A 24,859-nucleotide genomic window follows, 5' to 3' on the forward strand; every position below is an offset into this window, starting at 1 on the left:
AATATCTAAAATTATGTAATTAAATCATACATAGCTTTGGATATTTTATAGATAGAATAATATTTTTATCTATTATAGTGTTTGATTTAGGCATGTTAATGAATTAAAAAAATGAACCAACAATGTGTGTAATATGTATTTTAATCCAACGAAAACAAATAAGTATGAATGAAAAAGAGTGCACAATATGTCGTATCGCTCAAAGTATACCAAAACTATTATGGTTTGGCTTAAGCAGGGCTTAATTGATTTTTAAAAACTAACCAACACCATCTGTAAATTGTAGTCTTAGTTAAAAAAATAAATAAAAACAATACGAATGACTAACAAAGTTTAATGTGCACTATTTATGGTGGATCTTAACAGCCTACCTCCACCCTTCACTACTAGTACGTACATTAGTTTGATTTACGATCATTATGTTAAATCAATATCTAAAAAAATTGACAACCGAGTCTACTTTATTTTCTTGTAAATATGAAATTTTTGGATTTTAATCGCTATTTACAAAGAAAATATGGTTTTTCAATCCTAGTATCTCGAAATCGAGTGGAATATCAGGTTGAAACCCCTGGTACCTGCCTACATAACCAGTGAATCAATATTTAAATATACACTTAATTTATACTTGTAGTTTGTTAGTTAACAACTGTATGATATTTTTCCAAGAATCTAACACCTTGACAAAACATCTGGAAACTGAAGACTGTCCTACCTTGTTGGTTCATCGAAAAACATGATTGGAGGATTTGTGATTAGTTCTACTGCAATTGAAAGGCGTTTTAATTCTCCTCCAGATATGTTTGACACTCTTGTGTTCATTATTTTTTGAATATTTAATATATCAGCTATGTCGGATATCTGAAAAAATGTTCATACATTCTAAAATAATAATATATAGATCCAATAATACATTGCTTGAAAATTTATCAATTGTTTTCTGCGTTATAATAGCCATATTCAGTATTTCTTTCCTCCTCTATCAACGTTTGAAGGATGCGCCAAGCATCATGCTGGTGGCGAATATCGAGAGTCTCGTGGACGAACAGACGAGTTTATCGTCAGCGAGCTAGAAACGCTCTATTCGATTTGTCTCTATATTAACTATATTTGAAGGGGGGTTATCGCAAGAAAATGATATGCCACATAATTATGAATTTGTTGATTTTGGATAAAACCAATTCCCAGGGCATACACTCACGTTTTACTTAAGACACTTTTAAAAAAAAAAATTAAAAAAAACACAGATATCTCAATAATTATGATCAATGTGTAGTTCTTACAAACTCAAATTTTGCTATAAAAATGGTTATAACAATAATATGATATGCCATGCCAGTCAAAATTGATATTGGTCAGTCATCCACGCCTTCTGCTCCAAACAGAATAATTAGATGTGAGATATATCGAATATTTTTATGAGGATAGTAATTTTTCCTCTTACTTGTTACTTGGTCAGTAAAAAACTTGGCGCACATTCGGCGTAACATATCCAACAATATTTTATATTAATATTAATTATTGTGCCGCTAACTTTACGGTAGTTAAAACTGTCATGTCGATTTTTTTCAGTGGCGGTTTTAGATAACAGGAGGTTTGGGGCGCAGATAGATTTAGGCGGCCGATTACAACAATATTTTGTTTATATGACAAACTTTCATCGGGTGTTGAAAATAATTTTACTGATAATTCAGTTTCCAAGATTTAACTCTTAGATTTACGCTTAGATTGTTAAAAATACACATATATATATCGTTTGAGACTAACACCGTTGTTTTTTATTTATCGTAATAGGTTTTTGGGCTGTCACCGTGTATTTTTCCTCCTTGCAACGGACCTGAAAGACAAGACACACGGTACCAATGCAAAATATTTTTTTGTACTTTTTGATGAATCGAATGTTTCATCTGCTTCATACAATATGACAGCGCGGTCTGTACAAATTAGACGCATATGAATTTTCTCATTAACCATCTACTATATTATAAATCTAATACCTACCACATAAGCACAGAAAAATTAAAAAGCGTTTAATAAAATTTGAGTAACTATATACTATCACATACTAATCTAAAATAAGAAACTAATTATGAAGGAATTTGGATAAGTAGCGTAGTTAGTATAAAGAAGTGAGAAAATATATTCCATACAGAAATTTACAAAACTTTAAACTCGTTTACACATATAAGGTATGTTGCGAATATTTATCTACGAGATATGTATGTATACGAAAATGTATACAATATTTTTCATGGGTAGGTAATATGTATACAAAGTGGCGGAGACTCCGTTGTATCTTTAGCTGATGCTTTCGTCTCCACAATATCTTATTCATAAAAATGGATTAACGATTTAAATAATTTATATAATTACTTACATTAATTATCCACCGTATTTATAGAAACTTTGTATAACATTTAAATAAATATGCATCAAGGAGGAATAATAAACCGGCCCTCGATTTTACTTTTGAACATTAAGGCCCGTTTCAGACGGGATACCGGTGTCGCGCTCGATATAATATAGGAGGCCTTTGTATTCGAATAAAGGGGCATTTGTATTATGTTTATGAACGCTCAGAGCTAATGAGTCAATGCATAATTTCGCCTTATAAATTAGAACACAAAACTGGCTGCGGTAATAAAAACAAGTGTATCGGCGGCTTGAGAATGTAGCGGCCGACGGAAAAGTGAATCGGACACGCGTTGACTCATTAGCTCTGGGGCGTTCATAAACATAATACAAAGGCCCTTTTATTCGAAAACAAAGGCCTCCTATATTATATCGAGCGCGACACCGGTGTCCCGTCTGAAACGGGCCTAAGATTTCAGGCAGCATCCTGTTGGTCGGATATTATTAATCAACATATTTTTACGTGATTTGTGATGCAATTAATTAAAATGAGTCTTAATTACCTATTGTTATGGTTGTTATGAGTGTTATGACTTACAGAATTTAATTTTTGGGAGTTTATGAATCATCGGGTGGTTGCGTGCTTTAGCGAGTATTGTTTATTAAATTTATTTTATTCTACGATGTAAATTAGTAAAATCATAATTTAATTAGTCATAGGTTCTCAACACTTGGGCACTTACGATCTTCTGTTTCTGATGTATAGGGAGCTTGACGGGTAGTTTGAGATTAGCTGCAGTCATCATCGTCTCGTGAGCGGTCAGGAGAGGGAGCATCGCCGTTTCCTGGCTGATGCAGCACGATTGCCACCGGAATTCGTCAAGGTCTCTCCGCTTTCCGTTCACCATGATATTACCAGATGCACCGGTCTTTCTGTTTATTAAGTGTTACGATCAAAAATAATGAGACGGCGTAATACATATGTGAGAATTCTGAATTAACATGGACATGGGCAATTTCAATATTAAATTTATATTTTTACTGAAAGACCATAGTTATATTTATCGTTGTTCTTTTTTGTCATGTTCTGTTTTGTTTTGTTCTGTTTTCCGGTCACCGTTATTTAAAAAGTGACAAAATGATTTTTGTGAATATCATAGTTTTAATGCACTTATTCGTTTTATAAAATATAAAAAAATGTAGGTAGGTACTTATCTAAGTTGATTTTTTCATTTATATCAAATCAAGCTTTGATTCAGTCAAAATACCAAAGCTCTAATCGATATAAATGAAGAGGATTTCAAGTTATATAAATTCATTTATATAAGTATTCTAGAAAAATCGATTTTTGTTTGAATTAGAAACAAGATACGTTAAAACTATCAATTTTGTGTATCTTCTAAAGAATCTATCAAACTACAGTTGAATAATATTATTGATATTCATAAATCATCGTGTGCTTTCTAATAATAATCTGACTTGCAAGCACGCACTTTTATATACTTTTCTCTAAATTGTAAGTTTATTTTTAAATTAAAATAAAATATTTTCGATACTTATGTGTTGATTATTTAAAATAAAAGTTATCAAATTGAAGTTTTCAAATTCACTCGAGGCACTACCCCATCACCCTTAGGGAAATAATACCATCTTCGATCGTTGCAAACATGCGATACAATTTTCAATCGAATGTTGGTAGACATTTATTATTATGTATATTTTTTTAATATTACACATTATTCAGATTACATTATAAAACTAAATGCCTATTTGGAGATGGACTTGTTATGCACATTAGTAGGAAAGTATTTGTGATTCTTGTATATTCTTAAATAATTCATAATACAATGTTTTAATAATAATATAAGTATATAGGTAAGTAAAATTTAAATAAACATTTAAGGGCGGACATGCTCAGCGTAGGTCAAAATGGAGCTTTTATTGCATTTTCAAAGCATGATCATGGACATTCCTTAAACGTTGTAGATAATCTATTTATATAATTTTGAAGCCTTATTATCCTTTATATTTATTTTAAACATTTGATGACTGCATAAAGTATTTTTATTACATAAAATAGTATGCTTTTAAACCTCTCGCTATAATGTTTTAGAATATAGTCATATTTCAGTACATGCATGTGCAGTGGTGTTAAGATTTTTTACATTTATTAATTTTTAAACGCATTTATAAAACCATTAGTATAATTTATGTCGACATTATTATAGTGAAATATTTACGATAAACAAATATATTGATAATCTATGTGATCCCAAATTTAGAAATAGACATTTTATTATTCAAAAAATGGGCAAGATTAACACATTTGAAGATAATTCTAAAGATACTAATTATAAGCTATGTCTTTGACCATTCAAGTGTGATAAACATCCTACGAATAATGATTGCTTTATAATAATTATTGACCTAAGAATAAGGTAGTGTTTTTTTTAAATATAAGGCTACGGATACTAAGGCTTCAAAATTATATAAATAGATTATCTACAACGTTTAAGGAATGTCCAGGATCATGCTTTGAAAATGCAATTAAAGCTCCATTTTGATCTACGCTGAGCATCTCCCCCCTTAATTAGTCTGTTATTATTAAATTTGTTAATTGAAACGTATTAAATTAATAATAACGTTGAAGATATATTTTTGTGCTAGGTATTTTACTAACTCTAATGCAACAGCAATTCATCTCAAATTTATATTTCTCTTTTGACCAATTGGCATGTCCGATCCTAATAGGATCATATTGTAGGCCTCCACGGATTGGCGGTTTGTATTACCACATTTTTGTTTTTTACGAGAAATTGATGTTAGTCACTTGTTCAACCTATTAGGTCCATAATTTGACTCATACACAAATTGAAAAACAATATGACGTGTATTTGCCAGACCCAGGATTCGAACCTGGTACCCGCGAAATTGTAAGCCAACGCGTAAGCCACGCGACCATGTATAATAATTATAATATGGAACATAAATTCGCACTGATTCCAAACAACTTTTACAAATCCTTCAAACAGCTACAGATTGTTCTATAAAATCGAATTTTCAGCTTCTTAGTATATAATAAACTGAAATGTAAACATTAAATTGTTTTCAGAACAATTAATTTCACTATTCTCTTAATGATTCCTGGTCATTAAAAATTGACGTACCTATTTTAATGTGTTTCTAAAAATGATAAATAATATTAAACACAATATAACGGTGATCATAAAAATGTGCCCTTGAAATATCCAACATGATTATTTATTTTGCCATATACCTAACCAAAAGTCAAATATTTTGTTATGCAAACAATATGAGTCGTGTATCACAAATACCTTCATGTAATATTTGCGCACAATTCATAATAATTATCTACTAAAATACATGTTTTCAAGTATTATAATAATTATAAATTCATTCATAACAATAAAAGAGCCCTGACTATAAATTAGTATTAATTATAAGAATATTATGTAAGTAAAAGTATATTAATTAGTAACATGTTACTCGTAGTACCCATACATTATAATATCAATATTATAGTTAACTAGAAATGTGTTGAAATGAAATCAAGTAAATAGAATTATCTTCCATTGAAAAATGATATTGTATATATAGTTAAAATATAACCATTTTTTAATAAAGTTTTTTTTTAATTAATTATAATATTCTTAAATACTTAACTTACTTGAAACCAGCGAGGATATTCAGTAGAGAAGTTTTCCCTGCTCCCGATGGTCCTAAAATTCCTATGAGTCTCCCAGAATTGAAATGTCCGGATACATTTGTGAGGATGTTTTTTATTCGCTTTTCTAAAAACACATTAAACATTCAGTTTCATTATGCGACATCGCCAAGTAATTTAATTGAAAAGTTTCTTTTCTGGGTCAAATATTTATTTGATAATATTTTATTGGAAGTTATCATTGCGTAAGTAATATAATATTATATTATAATAGTTTTGTTATTTTTAAATTTACAGCTTTGTATTATTTATTTATTATGTGTTCAGATCTCAATCTGATGACGCATTATAATGTTTTTAACCACAGTTTAAATATGGACCATATTCGACAAAAAGCGACTGTCCCACATTTTTTCAATGATGATCCAACGAACGACATTAATCTATTCCAGATGATATTATTTCCATAATAATTGTCGTATCAAAACCAACTCAATTTTGTCGAATTTCTATATGAAACAAAATGAATCTTATGTTTTAATACTCATTTCACTTTAAAAAAAAAACAATCGTTTTAATTGGTTGAATTCTCGTAATAATTATTAACAATACAATATTATGTATGCAGAATGTTATTAATTTACAAATAATGAGGTTTCTTAAACAACGTACATAATAGATATGTAGATATATTACAAATATATCATCATCATCATCAGCCAAGGTCGATCCAATGCTGGATGAAGACCTCCACCAGGCCAGAATGGAAGCCTTAATTACACATATTTATTATTTTTAACACTACAACAGGCCATGAGATACAATGACAGTGGTGTATTTAGTAATAGAAGAGAAACAATCACAAATACCCAGGCTTTGAAAAATTTACATAATATGTATATATATTGTGAGTGAATTGTGACCTCACTGAATCGAACTCGGGGCCCCCAGTTAATGCTGTTAATGCCTATTTTACAACGTTTTTATTATCTCGTATTCTTATTTGTCCGGTACAAATCTTGCAATCGATAGAACACGATGTCAATGCATTCTTTTAATACTTTTAGCCATCTTTAGGTAGAATTGAATTCATTTTCAGTTAATTCTGTTTTGTATAAAAAGTTATTCCGGAAGAAATCCGTAATCCAATCCACTATTATTCGTTGCTAAGTGGGTGGTCCTAGCAACAAAATTATTAATACGAGTATATACGTGCATTACTATGGAAATCAAAATGACATTTCAGTATTCTATATTTGTTTGTTTGTTTTTTATTCACTTCATATCAAGTACAAGTTTGAGCATATTGAGCATAATAATTCAACAGAAAATTTGAAAACATTGTATATAAAAAGTTATTTTTATCTTGTAATTATTTATCCCATAGATGGCGCTTTGATACAATTTATTTTACGCTCTATAATCATTATCAAATAAATAAATAATATACAATCACATACTACATATTTAATAAAGTCGTCCAAATGAACCATCCGGGAGTCCCAGATCTGGGATGAGAGATGTAATGGATATGTACAGAAAAAGGAGTAAGCGCACGGAATTAAGTCCAGGCTCGCTTTGTATTGGTAGTCCCGTTGAAGATCGAGGGGAGAAACAAATTATGTTCATATTATATAATATATCAATTTACCTTTTTTACATGTGACTTTGTAGCATAAATTTTCAAACGTGAGATTTAATCGGGTGTTGTTATAATTTTTGAGATTATTTCCATTCAGGCACCTCGATTGTTCGTCCATTTTCAGGTATATGGTATATTATGTTCTCCGGTCCTCTAATTTGGTTTTTGTAATTACTAAAAATAACACACATATAATAATTTTTAAAAAATATAACATTAAAAATATCAACAGAAAATTGTGAGATAAAATAAATCGACATTATCATTTTTATCGTAATATTTGGTAAATAAATTGACATAGGCAGACACTTGCAATACCTTATTGTCAACTAAATTTTATAAAGCACATTATTTTCAAAAATCATCATTTTAAATTAAACACGACATCATCGATTAATTATTATTAATTGAGAAATGACCACTTCGCAATTTATTCATAGAAAATTTCACATACTTACGCTTTCAAATCAAAAATGCACTACAAACAATAAGATGCGTGAAATCAAAATACATACATATGTAAGTATTTATAAATAATGTATTTTGTTCAGTTGTTGTTATCAACAATTTGAAATAATGAGAAGATAAGAACTAAAATCACGCCGTAATGACAACAAAAGTTGCCAGGTACCCAAATATCGACAATTATGAAGATTTTTAACATTCCCTGTTCACTCGTTAATATCTGAATGCGTGTATTTTTAGTTTTAAAAATAATTATAATATATAATAATTTATATCCAAATACGTTTCCACAAATATATTTGTTAAAAGTCTGATGAATTGATCATCAAGCAATCATTCAAGTATATATTATTATGTAAGTAGTACAAATTACAGTGGGTACTGGAATTCTTCTTATCGTGTGAATATAATCTATTGATTAAATTTCAATGATTTAAGATACAATATCACCGCACAGGTGCCAAATCATGAGCTGCTTATAAGCCCTCCTTATGTGTAAAACTCCTTAAACTAATTTATTTATACGGTTTTGATAGATAAGCAGGTATGTAGGTACATTGAAAAGATGCTGGCTTTTACACTTTATTAAAATTCTAATATTATCAAAATTGATTTGTGCATTTTTATCAAAGTTAATTGTATTGCTGATTCAGTTTATCCACGCCTTATTTGACAAATAAATTGACAAATAAATTAGGCATAGCATTTTTTTAAAGTTTAATATAATAACTACCTACCAAAATGTATAAGTAGTTAAATCATTCGAATTCGGAATATAATAAAAATGCTACCACATCAAATCATGTTATCGACACAGACGCATTGCGACCTTGTCTATGTAAAATGTCTTTCATCCTTTGTGTAATCAATGTAATTGTAATCCTACTTAAGTAATCAAATTAAATCAATGATCTATCTATGATAATAAAATTCAGAACTATTGAATTCAATATTTTTATATTTTCAGAAGATTAAATATACGAGTAAATTTTATATGTTAGTACAAGAAAATTATTTTTCATACTTGTGTGGGCAATTAATTTTTCTAACTATTTTTTTGCATAAATATTGATTCATAAGCTTTTTGTTTGTTTACGTGTTTTCCCAGAATTTTTAACGAAATTAAGTGCTAGGCGAAAAAAAATAACAAAACGAAATAAAAATTACAAATAAAACGCTGAACAAACATGTGCTCAAATAATACGAGTGTGAGATTAAACATTTCTCTACTGACTTCTAGCTTTTGATAATTTAATTACGAGTACCAACTATAAATGGAAAATTTTGGAAAATTCAGATTTTAATACTAAGTGTATATAAATTCCACAACCTAATCTCATGACGAGAAAAGGAATCCTCATCAACAACGATGAAATACTTATCATACTCTTGATTCAACGATATTACATTCTTATCTAATTATGGTTAAAGATGTTTCTTTGCTTATGAACTTTTAATTTTGTGAATTATTAGTACCCCCGATACAACGTTAAAGTAGCTTTAAGGGGGAGACGCATGCCAGCAGAGAACCTAGCGGAAATATACGAAGCTTGCATTTTGAGATTTTTTTTTTGATAATTTACAATTTCAACTGTATTAATTAATAAATATATATCCGAAAACATTAAAAAGATTTTTATTTTTTTTTTAAACTTAAAGATAAACTTACAATTATAAAAAAATGTAATAAAATGTGAATTCGTCGCAAGTAGGGAATCCAATCCCGAGCCAAAATTCTGATCCCGGGATTTCGGGATTACAATTTGACAATCCCGGGATCCCGGGACTGGTCCCGGGATTGGGATTTTTTTCCATTGTTAATATAAAATTTTTATATTTACAAATAACATTGATAAAATCGGTCAAAAATAAATCTAGTATAATTTATACTATTTAAGACATTTATTGTTAATATTGTATACGTTAAATCTTGGAAATACACAAGTTTAATGGAGTAAATAATATTATAATATAAATAATAATGTGAATTTAATATGAGATTGCTATTTCTGATAGTAAAGACATAATGAATAGATCAGCGAGATTTAAAATAGTAAAGCAAATAATCATGGCGTACTTATGGCCTTTCCGCTTCATAAATCTAATTAGTCAGCCAAATATGAAACTGCCGTAAAACGTATGATATCATGGTGGAATTACTTTGTTAAAAGTGCGAAGCATTGTTTTTTTACCAATCTTTCTCATTTTTAATAATCTATGTGAAAAAATAAAATGAATCGGCAACCTACACATCAAACTTCATTCAAACTCAGTTTATTTCTAATGTAGTTATTTTGTATTAAAAGTATTTTTTCTGTTATATTTTCCATAAAAATTGATAAAAAAATCAATCCCGAAATCCCGGGATTATGTTTATCAATCCCGGGATTCATAGGTATCGAAAATAGCTCGGGATCCCGGGATTGGATTCCCTAGTCGCAAGGTCAAACCTTATTACTGCATTATATTTTATTGTCATAATTATCATTAAAATTTAGTTTATTAAGTTTTAGATTTTCTGTCGCTTAGATTTTTGACTAATTCATCGTTTTAATATATTTTATATTTATATTTAAAAACATCGATCTTAATAAAAATATATATGTGTATAACTTGAAATCCTTTTTATTTATATCAACTTGAGCTTCAATATTGTGACCATGCCTAAAATAAAATTTGATATAAATAAAAAGGATTTCAAGTTATACACATTTATATTTTTATAAAAATCGATGTTTTTTTTAAATATATATAAAAAATATTAAAACGTTGAATTAGTCAAAAATCTAAACGACAAGAAATTTAAAACTTAATAAACTAAATTTTAATGATAAATATGGCCATAAAATATAATGTAATAATAAGATTTGACCCTGCAACGAATTCACATTTTATTACATTTTTTTACGATTTCCAGTTTATCTTTAAATTAAAAAAAAAATAAAAATCTTTTTAGTGTTTTCAGACACATGTTTATTAATTACTACAGTTGAAATTGTAAATTATCAAAAAAAATCTCAAATTGCAAGCTTCGTATTTTTCCGTTAGGTGCCTCTTTTCGCCTCTGATAGTATAAGCATCCCCCTTAATGTTAGCTCGAGTTACTGACTATTTCTGCTTTTTATGTTACCTGTGCAGTTAATGCCAATCTCTATCTGGTTGCTAATTATTATGGTATTTCTATCAAGCTTATGCAATTATTTTTTTATGACTGAACGGACTGAAATATATGCCATATATATATATTATATGCCAAATAATTTATGCCATAAAAAACATGGCAAAATGTAATTAAACTTTATTGATATATAACTCGTTTTTCTGCACGATTGAATTGAAAAAAAAATATGATGTCAATAAATTAATACTTTGGTTTATTAGACCCGATTCTTTCGAAATAAAATACAGTATAACCTCGTTTTTACGTGCCCGGAATTCACGTTTTCCCGGCAATTGCGTGTATTTTTTTCAGTCCCGATGTATTTCAGTACATTTAATACCCGCATTAACGTTTTTCTTTCCCGCGATTTACGTCGGAAATATTCAAAATATGTGAGTTACGCGCACTTGACAATGATTGGGTCGTGACATTCGAACGATTTTTCAATAAAAATTTTAATTGAATGTTGTTTTTTAATAAAACGTTATTTTTTTAGAAACATAAAATTTAAATGTTCTTTTTTTCAATACTTTTACATTTTCCCTCCAATTAGGGTTTTTTTCTTCAGTCCCTTAAAAAACGTAAAATAGGGGTTATACTGTACTTTAAAATAAGAAATTACGCAATCCGCCGACCATCTGCCACGATAATCTAGAAAGCTTTGTGAATCTGTTTTGGTAAATAATTTCCTTATACCATTCGCTACGTTTCCAACCCCCGCCAGCGTGTACCGTAGCGTAACGAACGATGTGCGCCTGTCAATGTTATTATGATACACCAAATGTAATTATGATGCAATGCCTACCCATTTATATCGTCATTATCGTCATCAACCTATATCAATCCACTGCTGGATGAAGGCCTCTCTAAGCTGATTCCACACCTGCGGGTCTTATAAATTTCTATTCTTATCAAAATAAGTCTATTTTGTTTCGATATAAGTATCCCTCACCGGGAAACTATAAGTATTGTTTAAAGTTAAATTTTAATTCAAAATTTGATTTTTTAAATATTATTCTACGGCTGCAAGCATTTATTTTTTTATAGACAATGAAACACAATAATGTTTAAATTTTTTTACACTGCTAAACTTCTTCTATTATCTAAATGGGACCCGCGGGATATTAATATTCACGTTATATTGGATTGCTATTTATGATAATCACATATATTGCTTTATATTCGAATGATTGAGATGTATTATTAATTATATTTAAATGCACGTGACTTAACGAAACATTTATATACCTACACATATATTTTATAAAATTGTCAGTGGTAGCAATCGCCGATTGCGAACGGTTCTGCTAGGTCTAGCAGCCTGAGGTGGTGTCAGACGACATTCCGAAGGCAAGACTCCAGAATAGACTAGGCATAGACCCCAAATTTTAATTTATATTGGCAGTGCCGACTTGCAAATCGTAAAACTGACAAATCAGTGAAATGTTAAACTGTCTAAGGTGAATGAAAATCCATCCCGAAGGGAAAACTTTGGTGCCGTCTATGCATACTTCACATTTTTATTGAAATCCAATAGCATGTCGTCATTAGGACGTCAAGACTGGCACTGCTAGTAATCTATTATTTTATGAGTTATTTTCAAAAGTATTAATAGTGCAATTTTGCATGTATATACCTACATATTTAATTATTTATTATGTTAGAATGTGAATTTGTTATGCAATATTAAACGCCAATATGTGAATATTATTTGTAGTAATCTTATATATTTATATTACCTAGACCCTATATTATATTAAGTCAACAAAGATAAGTACTCATCTATGATGGTGACGTATTAACGATAAATAAATCGTTGATGAAAATTTATCTTAATCCTGATTTAACTTATTCTGACACCACTCTGATCTCTCTTATCTTGGCAAGTTTTAACTTTGTAATCTATTAATCCCCGAGTAAATTTAATTCTATAAAAACCTGTTCTTTCCCTAATTATCGTCGTATAATCTTCAGTCACAATTAGGGAATCCAATCCCGAGCCAAAATTCTGATCCCGGGATTTCGGGATTACAATTGGACAATCCCGGGATTGGCATTTTTTTCATTGTTAATATAAAAAAAATATATTTACAAATAACATTGATAAAAGCGGTCAAAAATAAATCTAGTATAATTTATACTATTTAATACATTTATTGTTAATATCGTATATGTTCAATCGTGGAAACACATAAGTTTAATGGAGTAAATAATATTGTAATATAAATAATAATGTGAATTTATTATGAGATTGCTGTTTCTGATAGTAAAGACCTAATGAATGAGTTAGTGAGATTTAAAATAGTAAAGCAAATCATGGTGTACCTACTTATGGCCTTTTCACTTCATAAACCTAATTAGTCAGCTAAATATGAAACTGCCGTAAAACGTATGAGATCATGTTGGAATTACTTTGTTAATGGTGCGAAGCATTGTTTTTTCCAATCTTTCTCATTTTTATTAATTTATGTGAAAAAAATAAATGAATCGGCAACTTACACATGGGTATAAATCAAACTTCATTTAAACTCAGTTTATTTGTAATGTAGTTATTTGTTATTAAAAGTATTTTTTCTGTTATATTTTCGTTTTTATTTTATTTTCCATAAAAATTGATAAAAAAATCAATCCCGAAAGTTTCGGGATCATGTTTATCAATCCCGGGATTCATAGGTATCGAAAATAGCCCGGGACTGGAATACCTAGTCACAATCAACCATATTGGAAATATTAATTTAAGTAAGACATCTTTTTTTTCGATAACTTATTGTGCATCTTGATCACATATCTCCATCTCATATATGTGTTTACTGACAGGTACGAATATGTTACCAATGTAAACAAAAATTATGACAGCATCGATACTTAAAAATATGCAAATCCGTGTTTATTCACATCGTTCCAGCCAAAAGCGTCCGCTTTATTCTACGGTGATATTAATTTGCTATGAGATACGACATAGTAATATATTCCAAAACATGATGATTAGGAATACTGGTATTTCAAAACCGCTATTCCAATATTTATCTATACCGAAATATCGGCTTTTAAAATCCAAAATACCGGAATTTTCGGTTTTAAGAAAGCACACTCGTTTACGTTTTTGAAAATGAATTATAAGTTACGTGCTGCTAAAATGCAAATATATTGAGTGAATCCAACAGAGGTGGAAAAATAATTTAAAAAAAAATCATCAAATATATTTATATAAGTAATTGTCGCGATGAATAATCGAAATATTATTTCGAAATAGAAAACATCCGTGACAAAAATGTTCAATTATTCTATTATTATTGACGATTGTACAAGCATTGAATTTAAGAAGCTTTTCCTGCCGCCGGACTTATTTGCACTTGATGAACTTTTGAGAGCTTTAGTTATAATTATCATATGTATACTGAAATTATTTGTAAAAAATCACTAGTTCTACAATTATGATCAATACATATTTTAAAATTTCCACATTATAAACGTAGGTATGTATGTATGTTTTTGCTATGAAATAATATTTTTAAAATATTTTAATAGCTATATTTATTGATAAGCACCTACTTCTGTTTTTTTTAATGTTTAAGAAACACCGGTATTAATACCGGTATTCAATACTAAATACCGAAAAACCGGCATTGACATTTTTATTCAGTATTGTAATCCCTATTTACCCTCAGTGATTACAAATAAGAAATAAAGCGAAGGATGTATGTTATGAATTATAACATAAAATACGTTAGGTGTACTATATTATAAGTTGTCCTGTTTTCTGACGGACACAATATTATTATTCTAGTGGTTCAGGTCACTGCTCAACATTTTAATAAACATAGTATTTATTTCATTGTTTAACACTTAACATTACATGCATAATATGTTTAGTTGATTTATTCTTTGGGCCCATATTCCGTACGTGCAAAGCTTTAGGTTCAGAGTTAGAGTATAAAGAAAAAAACATGCATTTACGTATTTTTTAGGAGATCAAAATCTAAGATCTTAAGAAAGCAGTGGTTCCACCGCTGGATAAAGGTTTTCTCATAACTCTTTTCAACTAGCTTCCAGTAGTTTTTGGGAGGGACTGCATTTGTCTAGTAGTTGACCGCTCGCTCAGTGATAATATATTCAGCCATTTACCATTTCATAAAACATATCAACATTTAATATTCAATAGGGGAAAAGACCCTAGTTATTATTGAAATCGACTAAAATATTAAATTTAAAATAATGAAATAGATAAATTACAACCTTTTTGTTAGCAACCAACGGAACATATTATTTATAATAGCTGCGTATTTTTTTCGACTCATACGAGGTATAAATTAGAACTCTGTCATTCTGGACAATATTGACCTGTGTGTCCCTGATGAGTATCTTAGAAAGAGAGAGCATCAGTTGTTTATTCTCCCAAAGTACAGAACCAACCTGCCACTGGTAATGCCAATAATTGGGAGAGCGATAACTATGTTCAACCAAATCACTTCGGATATTGACAAATTCCACCTGCGTGAGGATGAGTATAGGTGGGCATTGTTTTATAAATTCTTAAAATAGGGTCTGGTAAGCTTATTCGGTGTACTTCCTTGAATCTAATTTATATATATTAAATATATATTTTATATATCTTTGTATTTACACTTTTCTACTGGTTTAATAACTTTGATTGGGAGGAAAAAGGTGTTCCAATAAATGGGGAACACCTCAGTCACCTGCGCTTTGCAGATGATATTGTTATACTCTCACAAGACCCAAAAGACCTCCAAGGTAGAATGCAAGAACTCGCGGATGTCAGTCAAACGGTCGGTCTAAAGATAAATGTCTCAAAGACAAAAGTGATGAGGAACTGTTTTTCGGACCCTGCGATTATCCGTATTTCTGGCACCCAACTCGAGCAAGTCAGCAGCTACGTATATCTCGGACAGCAGGTGTCCATAGACGGAAGCATGCACGATGAAATTGCTCGAAGAACAAAGCTGGGATGGAGTGCTTTCAGACGTCTGAATAGTATCTTAAAGAGTGACCTACCAGTATGTCTTAAGCGTAGGGTGTTCAACCAATGTGTGGTAATCGTGCTCACGTATGGCTGCGAGACGTGAACCCTCAACACGAGAGATGTCCAAAGGCATGGAGAGGTGTATGTTGGGCATCACGCGAAAGGACCGTAAGAGAAACGAATGGGTTAGGAAGCAGACAAGAGTACGCGATCTAATAGACGTTGCCAAACAGCTGAAATGGAGATGGGCGGGGCACATTGCTCGCCGAAAGGACGGCCGCTGGACAAATGCCGTCGTCCAGTGGTACCCAAGGGGCACGAAACGGCCACAGGGTCGCCCTAAAAGCCGCTGGATTGACGAACTGGTAAAGTTCGGCGGAAATACGTGGCAGCGAACGACACAGGACCGAGAGAGTCGGAGAAAGCTTGGGGAGGCCTTCATCCAGCAGTGGATTGACCCCGGCTGATGATGATATAATACTGTTTTAATAATATTTCTCTATTTATAAATGTCATGTTGTGAACGTCTTGAATTAATAATTTGTAATGTTCACTATAGGAAGGGGAAAAAAACAGCTTATCGACACGTATGGAATAAACTTTTATTATATGAGTGAATATTTACTCACTAATTTTATTGTAATAGAATCTTTTATCAATGTTATCAGTTATCACTTATCAGTTATCGCGTAGGTTAAGGCCAACGTAGTATCGCTAGGTCAAGTTGTCTGGAGGAAGAGAGGTTATCATAATTATGTACCGTAGCCAAAATATTTCGATTTAGTTTCATAGAGATACACGACGAATCGATTCCTGTATGAAGAAATCAATCTTCACTTATGTTTTATATTTTTTTTAAATCTTACAAAAGTTGTCGTTTAGTGGCTTAATCATGTTTGCCATTACTTTCACACGTTTAGGCTCCGATTATAATAACATTTTCTATAGGCACAGGAAGAAAACTTGTTAAGGGGGGACATGCTCGGCGTAGGTCAAAATGGAGCTTTTGTTCTATTTTCAAAGCATGATCCTGGACATACCTTAAACGTTGTAGATAATCTATTTTATAATTTTGAAGCCTTATTATCCTTTATATTTATTTTAAACATTTGATGACTGCATAAAGTATTTTTATTACATAAAATAGTATTCTTTTAAAACTCTCGCTCTAATGTTTTAGAATATAGTCATATTTCAGTACATAAATGTGCAGTGGTGTTACGATTTTTTACATTTATTAATTTTTAAACGCATTTATAAAACCATCAGTATAATTTATGACGAGATAATTTTTATATCGACATTATTATAGTGAAATATTTACGATAAAAAATTATATTGATAATCTCTGTGATCCCAAATTTGACAAGAATTAGGCATTTTATTATTCAAAAATGGGCAAGATTAACACATTTGAAGATAATTCTAAAGATACTCATTATAAGCTATGTCTTTGACCATTCAAGTGTGATAAACAATAATAATTATTGACCTAAGAATAAGGTAGTGTTTTTTTGAAATATGCCATAAATTGACAAACTATAATTGAAGTAGGGAGTAAAATGATGTTAACGCGCGTGTTTGAACATGTACTTAACCGATTTTTTTTAATGTAACAATTTTGAAAATTTCAATACAAAAAGCGACTGGGCCGGGTAAGGTCCCATTCGTCCAAATTAGTATGTTATCTTTTTTATGTATTTGACCACCTATATCGGTGGTTTCCGCAGTGAAGTTATATCTTAAGTCTTAAGGCAATACCTCAGCTGGTGCACGGTCTAAAACGATCGTGACTACGCGACGCGAAGATTGTGCAAACGACGCCTGCAGAAAAAACATAATTTGTCATAAAAAAAATCAACATGCGTCCATTTAATGGTCTGTTTATTGTTCTATTAGTAACAATAATAATATATTTATTGACATGTTTTCTTTTTCAAGTACATGGGTAACGTTTTTAGTCATCTTTACTTCGCCTTTCGCTATCCGAGTCCAAAATTTCGTCGCACCTTATAGTTGAGAATTATTTGCCGTTTCACTGAAGTATGCTCTTAAGTGGATAGTAATACCAAATAAAGCTAGGCAAATTACGAGTACCTAGTTTCAAATATTCAAAATTATGTTTTTTTTAACCTAAATTATGTTCGGTTTACTTTAATTATAATTTTTGTATATAATCTTCTGCATCTGTCGTATTTATCCAAAGTGAGGCACTGCTAATAGTTATTTTTATACAAATATTAATAACGTTTACAGATCAACAATTTCAAACTACTTAATTAAATTAACTATTTATTTTATTCAACGAATAATTCACAAGATTTAAGAATGTACCATTCTAATTATTGAACATACATAATTCTGAAAACACTCATGAGAAAATATAGCCAATAGAAAAAATCTATTTCGAAAAAAGTAAGGCACCCGGCAGGATCGAACCTGCGTCTTTTGGGTATCGCGCTCTGTCCATTACCACTATGCTACGACTGCCATGCTTAATTGCGACAAATTTTAACTATTGGATTTTATTAATACCTGCTCATTAGTGCTCTCCAAATTGAGTTACGGTAGGCGGTTGATTTTTGTATTCTAAATTAAAGTATTTATTACTTTAATTATTTTCTGTTGCAACTTACTTGAACTTGCTAATAATTTAAATTAACTATTTCTTTTATCTATTGCGATACCCAAGAGATGCAGGTTCGATCCCTGCCGGGCGTCTTACTTTTTTCGAAAAAGATTTTTTCTATTGGCTATATTTTCTCATGAATGTTTTCAGAATTATGTTCAATACTTAATTAAAGGTGTCGTTAGTTTCTACTGTCATTACTTATGGATGGAATAATAAATCTATACCCACTTTCCGTCACAGGTGTATAAAAAATTCTCGTAGGTGTTTAAATATTGTTTTTCAAGTCAAGCCGGTGTGCAATGTGTAATTGTACTCAGAGTATGGACCTAACAAGTTGAGCAAGTGGCTAACATACATTTTTCGTACCATTCCACTCTGTGATATAATTATAATACCATATAATTTTCTGTGGATCGAACATGGTAAAAATAATAGTACGTCGCCACAGAAGTTGCACGATATACTTAGGTAATGTATGATTACATTGTAAAAACTGCGTGATTTCTTCGAATCAATTCTTAGCGGATAAATTAGCACCACTTATCAATGGTATTCGTAAGGATTATTTTTATCAGCTTGTTTTTCAATTGTTTACGTCTATATAATAATTAATTGTTTACATAAGTATTTGCATTTCAGAAATAATATACTTAGACCTAGATCAAAAATATTATTATATATAATATTATGCTTATGTTTAGTCTAGTTGTATTGACTGACATTAAATTTGCTAAACTAGCTAAAAATTATCTTTGTTTTAACTAAGACATTTTTTTTTTAAATATATAGGTATTAGATAAGTCGTAATATGCTTATCGAACTGTAAATATAGGTATATATAATATACATAGGGAACCACATGAATGATTGTGAGATTCTTTAAAAATATTTGAGGGGCTTAATTATTTCGCGCTCACAATGGTCGAGTGGCTTACGCGTCGACTTATAACGTCGTGTGTCCCAGGTTCGAACCCTGGGTCTGGAAAATACACATATTGTTTTTCAATTTGTGTTTAGAGTCAGAGTATGGACTTACTAGGTTGAGCGAATGGATAACATTCATTTCTCGTAAAAAAAAAAAAAAAAAAATCTGTTAATAAAAAACTATGGAGGCCCATGTGATTCTATTAGAATCGGACATGGTCAAAAGAAAGAAAAAAATACTTAATTATTTTGAGACAATTGCAATTTCGTTATATATTATTATTATAATGTGAATAAAATCTAATAATGTTTTGGCATATAAAAAAGTTAATTTATTTAGGTACATTACATTATATTATTGTAACGGGACTTATTTGGCTTATTTATTATGTTCCGAATAAATTGACACATAATTTTTTTTAATTATTCATGAATAATTAAAGAGCTATACATTTATTAATAATTAAAGTAATGCACTCTGAATAAAACACCAACAACTACTACACAACGGTAAAAATAAACTGACTTAAATAGGTACGCTCATAATATAAACAATAAAGTGATGATAAATTATATTAGTAATAATATGTAGCATATTTTGTTCATTTACATGTTTTTGAAAGCTTGTTGAAACGATCATTATAATTTTTAATTGATAATTGTCTGGTTTTGTAATAAAAATGACGTGAAGTGACGTGAATATGAATTAAAAGTATATTAATATAAATCAAGGTTCTTCCGAGAATTATTATTGTTTTAATTGTTTCACCATAATGGCCAAAATAACAATGCCATACCGTGTTGCCATCGTTTTTCATATAATTTTACTATCTATAGTACATTTTAGGAAAAGTGGGTCAACATTATGATATATATTATATATATATCTGAAAATCTATAACCGTGTGTTGTTTTTCGTTTTTAATCGTTTGAAATTATAGTTTTTTGTTTGTGAATATTTGGCATACAATTATAATATAACTTAGTATGTTACAGTTTAAACGACCATCTTATCACACGCCAAAATCACAAAATTACATTATGTAAACATTAATTTTTCATAATGGTACATATTCAGCACTCGAAATGGAAAATTTTACGAACCGGAGCGCTCGATAATGTTGCGTAAATATTTATGTTATGTGCTTATTTATACACATGTAAATACACAGTTATCTAATTTTATGTGTATTTCATAAAAATAAATGTGTTAGATTTTTATTTCATGGCCTGTTTAGCGCAGACGGTCGAATTAATTTTACCAGAGACGGAGAGATAATTTTAGGGATTTTATGAACCAGAACGGCGCCCCGGTGAGTTCCGATCCATTTCGAGCCCTGTACATATTGTCCAAACAGAGAATGCATTTTTAAATAATCAAATCTAAAACGATAATTTTATCATAATAACAACTATTTATTCATTGTTTTTTTATCAATTTGGTTTATTCTTATCAGTTTTATGGTTATCAAAGTCTGTTAGTTATGAGTAGAACGTATGTAAATCGGGTATTAGTTAACCAAACTTAATCAGTTATACCCTGTAGGGGTAAAATAACATTGCAATAAATTATAGATTTTATATTTCTCACAAATAGTGAAATAAGATTAAGACTTATCTGATCATTATTGACTTAAATTTAACATAATATTATTCGTTGCGTTGCATCATAAAACCCCGTTTACTCGTGCATGGATATACTGTTGACAGTACGTATTATCACGGCCATAATAAGACAATTCACGTGTAAACACATTTTATCGTGCAAGTTGCAAGACTCCATGCGTGGATCAAAAAAGTTCATAAACTTATGAATTTTCACGAAATAATAATTGGTACTCGCATTGCGGGTGCGCATGCGCAGTAGAACGATAGTGGCTAACCTGCCGGAAGAATTATGAACTACACCACACAAAACATTTTGTGGTTTACCGATTATCTGCGAACCTGTCAAATGGCACCGTACAATGACAACGTCGCGTCTCGCTCGCGCTTGAAAAATGAGATTGGAGAGACAGTCGGCACTTTGACGTGTGAACAGTTATTATCGCGATAGTTTAAAATCAGGGAACTCAGAAATAATGGGAACTGAAATACCTAACGGGTAAGGCGATAGCAGGTAACCGACTCGAGGAAGGAAGAATCCGGACTAAACTTACACACGTGTCAAGAATACGTTGTACGTCGAATACTGAAAACTGCTCTTGGTTTATGTATGTATGCTCATTTAATGTTGCTGTATTATACACACTATTGCACGTACATAATGCGTGGTTCATTTTCGTAGGACACTCACACATTAAAAAACCCTACATTAACGTGCGGCGTATTAGGTATAGCCTATCGGTATTCTATTTATTATCTGTTTTGTGTTTAAAATACACACTATCGGTGCCGGTGAATCCGTGTACGTGTAATAGGCGCTATAAGGATATTGGGCTTTATTGCATTCAATAAAACAATGTATTAAGTAACTCACTTTTTATAAGGAACTAGTTTTTTTTTTAATTATGTTAAAAATATTTTGTAACATCAGATTGTGTTCACTGTGTCGAACCGGTTAGGATGTAAAACAGTACCGCAATCTTAAATAAATGCATCGCCTGCGGTAAAAAATAATGTTACATAATTAATTCACAGTGAACTAGTTTTTATGGCCATTACAAAAATTTATAACCGCATAACCTAGACCCGTATCAGTAACGAGACTCGAGAGCTCGTGAGCTACTTTTTTCCCCAAAAAATCGCAAAATATTGTGGGGTGCTTAAATTTAGTTTCCATGTCAAAAGTCTACTTTATTACCTACATATTATTGTCTACTATCTAGTCATATATAATATTTATATAATGTGTGTGGTTAAATGCAATATTTTTTTAAATAATGAATGCATAAAATGTCAATATCAATTTCCTATCGTACCTACTTACTTGCGTGTTAAATTTACATATTTTACAACGTTTTCTTAGCTCGTATTCTTATTTGTCCGGTGGTTCTTTGTCCGGTACAAATCTTGCAATCGATTTTAAACTAACCGCTACTAGCTAGACATTTGAAACTTTTAGAATATATCAGAACACGACGCCAATGCATTTTTTTAATACTTTTAGCCATCTGTAGAATTGAATTCATTTTCAGTTAATTCTGTTTTGTATGAAAAGTTATTTCGACACCATTATTGGTTGCTAGGGGTCTGGGCTCCTTGCAACTAAATTATTAATATATACGTATTATCAATATAATTTTTTATCGTGAATATTTTACAAAAATTATCTCGTCATAAATTATATTAATGGTTTTATAAATGCGTTTAAAAATTAATAAATGTAAAAAACCTTAACACCACTGCACAGTTATGTACCGAAATACGACTATATTCTAAAACATTAGAGCGAGAGATTTAAAAGAATACTATTTTATGTAACAAAAATACTTTATGCAGTCATCAAATGTTTAAAATAAATATAAAGGATAATAAGGCTTCAAAATTATATAAATAGATTATCTACAACGTTTAAGGAGTGTCCAGGATCATGGTTTGAATATACAATAAAAACTCAATTTTGACCTACGACGAGCATGTGGGCCGTTTAACGATTATAGAATACTGAAATGTCATTTTGACATTTCATTTTGATTTCCATTGTAACTCACGTATATATTAATAATTTAGTTGCTAGGACCACCTCCTTAGCAACCAATAATAGTCTATATATTATTGGTTATACCAATAATCTATAATAATATATATTATTATACCAATAATATTCTAAAAGTTTCATGTGTCTAGCTAGTCGGGAAGTTAGTTAAAAATCGATTGCAAGATTGGTACTGGACAAACAACCACCGGACAAACAAGAATACGAGCTAAGAAAAACGTTGTAAAAAGAAATAACATAAACTAATTAATCGAGAAACCTTTGTTTAAAACAAGTTGTACGATAATACTCCACCACATCCCCGTCTCACAAAAATCACTGAATATAAACAAAATTTTAACAAAACTGCCGAATTAAAAAATAAATTTACACATTTTTATTTACCTTCACTTGTATTGATGGTGTGGTGTAAAAGAAAACACATAAAATAACACGCAGAGAAACAAATTGTGATGAAGTTCTAGCAAGTAACTTCCAGTTAAATCAATATATTATCACTTTTATAACACAGCACACGTTGATTAATTTATTGATATATCAACTTGCTAATTAAATAAATTATTTTATGTACACGATATAAAAATATAAAATTTTAGACTACATTATATTTTACTTTAGGCACTGTATTATTCCGTAGTTACCGATTGCTAAAGGGTTGGTGATTGGTAGACCGAGTCGAGTGCTAGAGCGGTTACCGGCTCAACATGACTAAACACACGACTGAGAATAGTACGCCTACACTGACAACCGGTTTCTCCTCTATTAGGCATTTAAATAAAACAAACAAACACAAAATTCCGATAGAAGTGCACAGCTACGAGTGGTTTGTTTCCGTCTCCCGTACTAATAACTGATTTTTATGTCTATCACTTTCACTTTTCCACTGTGAATTATTGTAATTCAATTTTGTTGAATTGATCGATTCGGTTCATTCACCTTGTATAACAATAAAATTATAACATTTGGCAAAATAAAATATAAAACGTTGCATCGTACGCATTACTTCATATCGTCACTGTTCTGGCAAAAGACACTAATTCGAAAAAATTACATATTGAGTTAGTTATACCAAAATGTTCCTTATTTCAAACTTTACCGTCTGGAAACCTTCTTAATAAATAAACAGTCTTTATTTTAAAGTCATCCTTTTTACGATTACTTAATAAACTCGCATGATAGACCATTTCAAACATTTTAACAACTCCAAAGTCAAATTATTTAAAACTAGTATTCTCCAGTTTGTGTGTTCTGCCAGAACAGAGACGATATTATAGACAACTACTGTACATTGTGAGAGGGTTGTGTTAGGTACTGGTTATGTCAGAATAATTTTATGTTATTTTGTTTGCAATATTCACGA

At 30.4% G+C, this 24,859-nt stretch overlaps 1 protein-coding gene across 2 annotated transcripts in view; it reads right to left on the reverse strand.

The window, feature by feature from the left end:
• The window catches only part of LOC147078690 (ATP-binding cassette sub-family G member 4-like), a 40,895-nt gene that overhangs the window by 10,402 nt on the left and 5,634 nt on the right, over positions 1-24,859 (reverse strand). The window contains exons 1-5 of one of the 2 annotated variants that reach the window (XM_085960370.1): positions 23,884-24,209; positions 7,689-7,853; positions 6,041-6,164; positions 3,096-3,285; positions 716-861 (exon numbers count right to left, since the gene is read on the reverse strand). In XM_085960370.1, coding sequence (XP_085816496.1) covers positions 716-861; positions 3,096-3,285; positions 6,041-6,164; positions 7,689-7,797 — 569 coding nt within the window. In that variant the 5' untranslated portion in view covers positions 7,798-7,853; positions 23,884-24,209. Of the gene's footprint in view, positions 1-715; positions 862-3,095; positions 3,286-6,040; positions 6,165-7,688; positions 7,854-23,883; positions 24,210-24,859 lie in introns of those variants that run through there. The other variant, XM_085960371.1, reaches the window with a different exon arrangement.

This window comes from Rhyacophila brunnea, unplaced genomic scaffold (assembly GCF_057557595.1).
Source record: "Rhyacophila brunnea isolate RB1 unplaced genomic scaffold, BYU_Rbru_1.0 scaffold_11, whole genome shotgun sequence".
Lineage (NCBI taxonomy): Eukaryota > Metazoa > Arthropoda > Insecta > Trichoptera > Rhyacophilidae > Rhyacophila > Rhyacophila brunnea.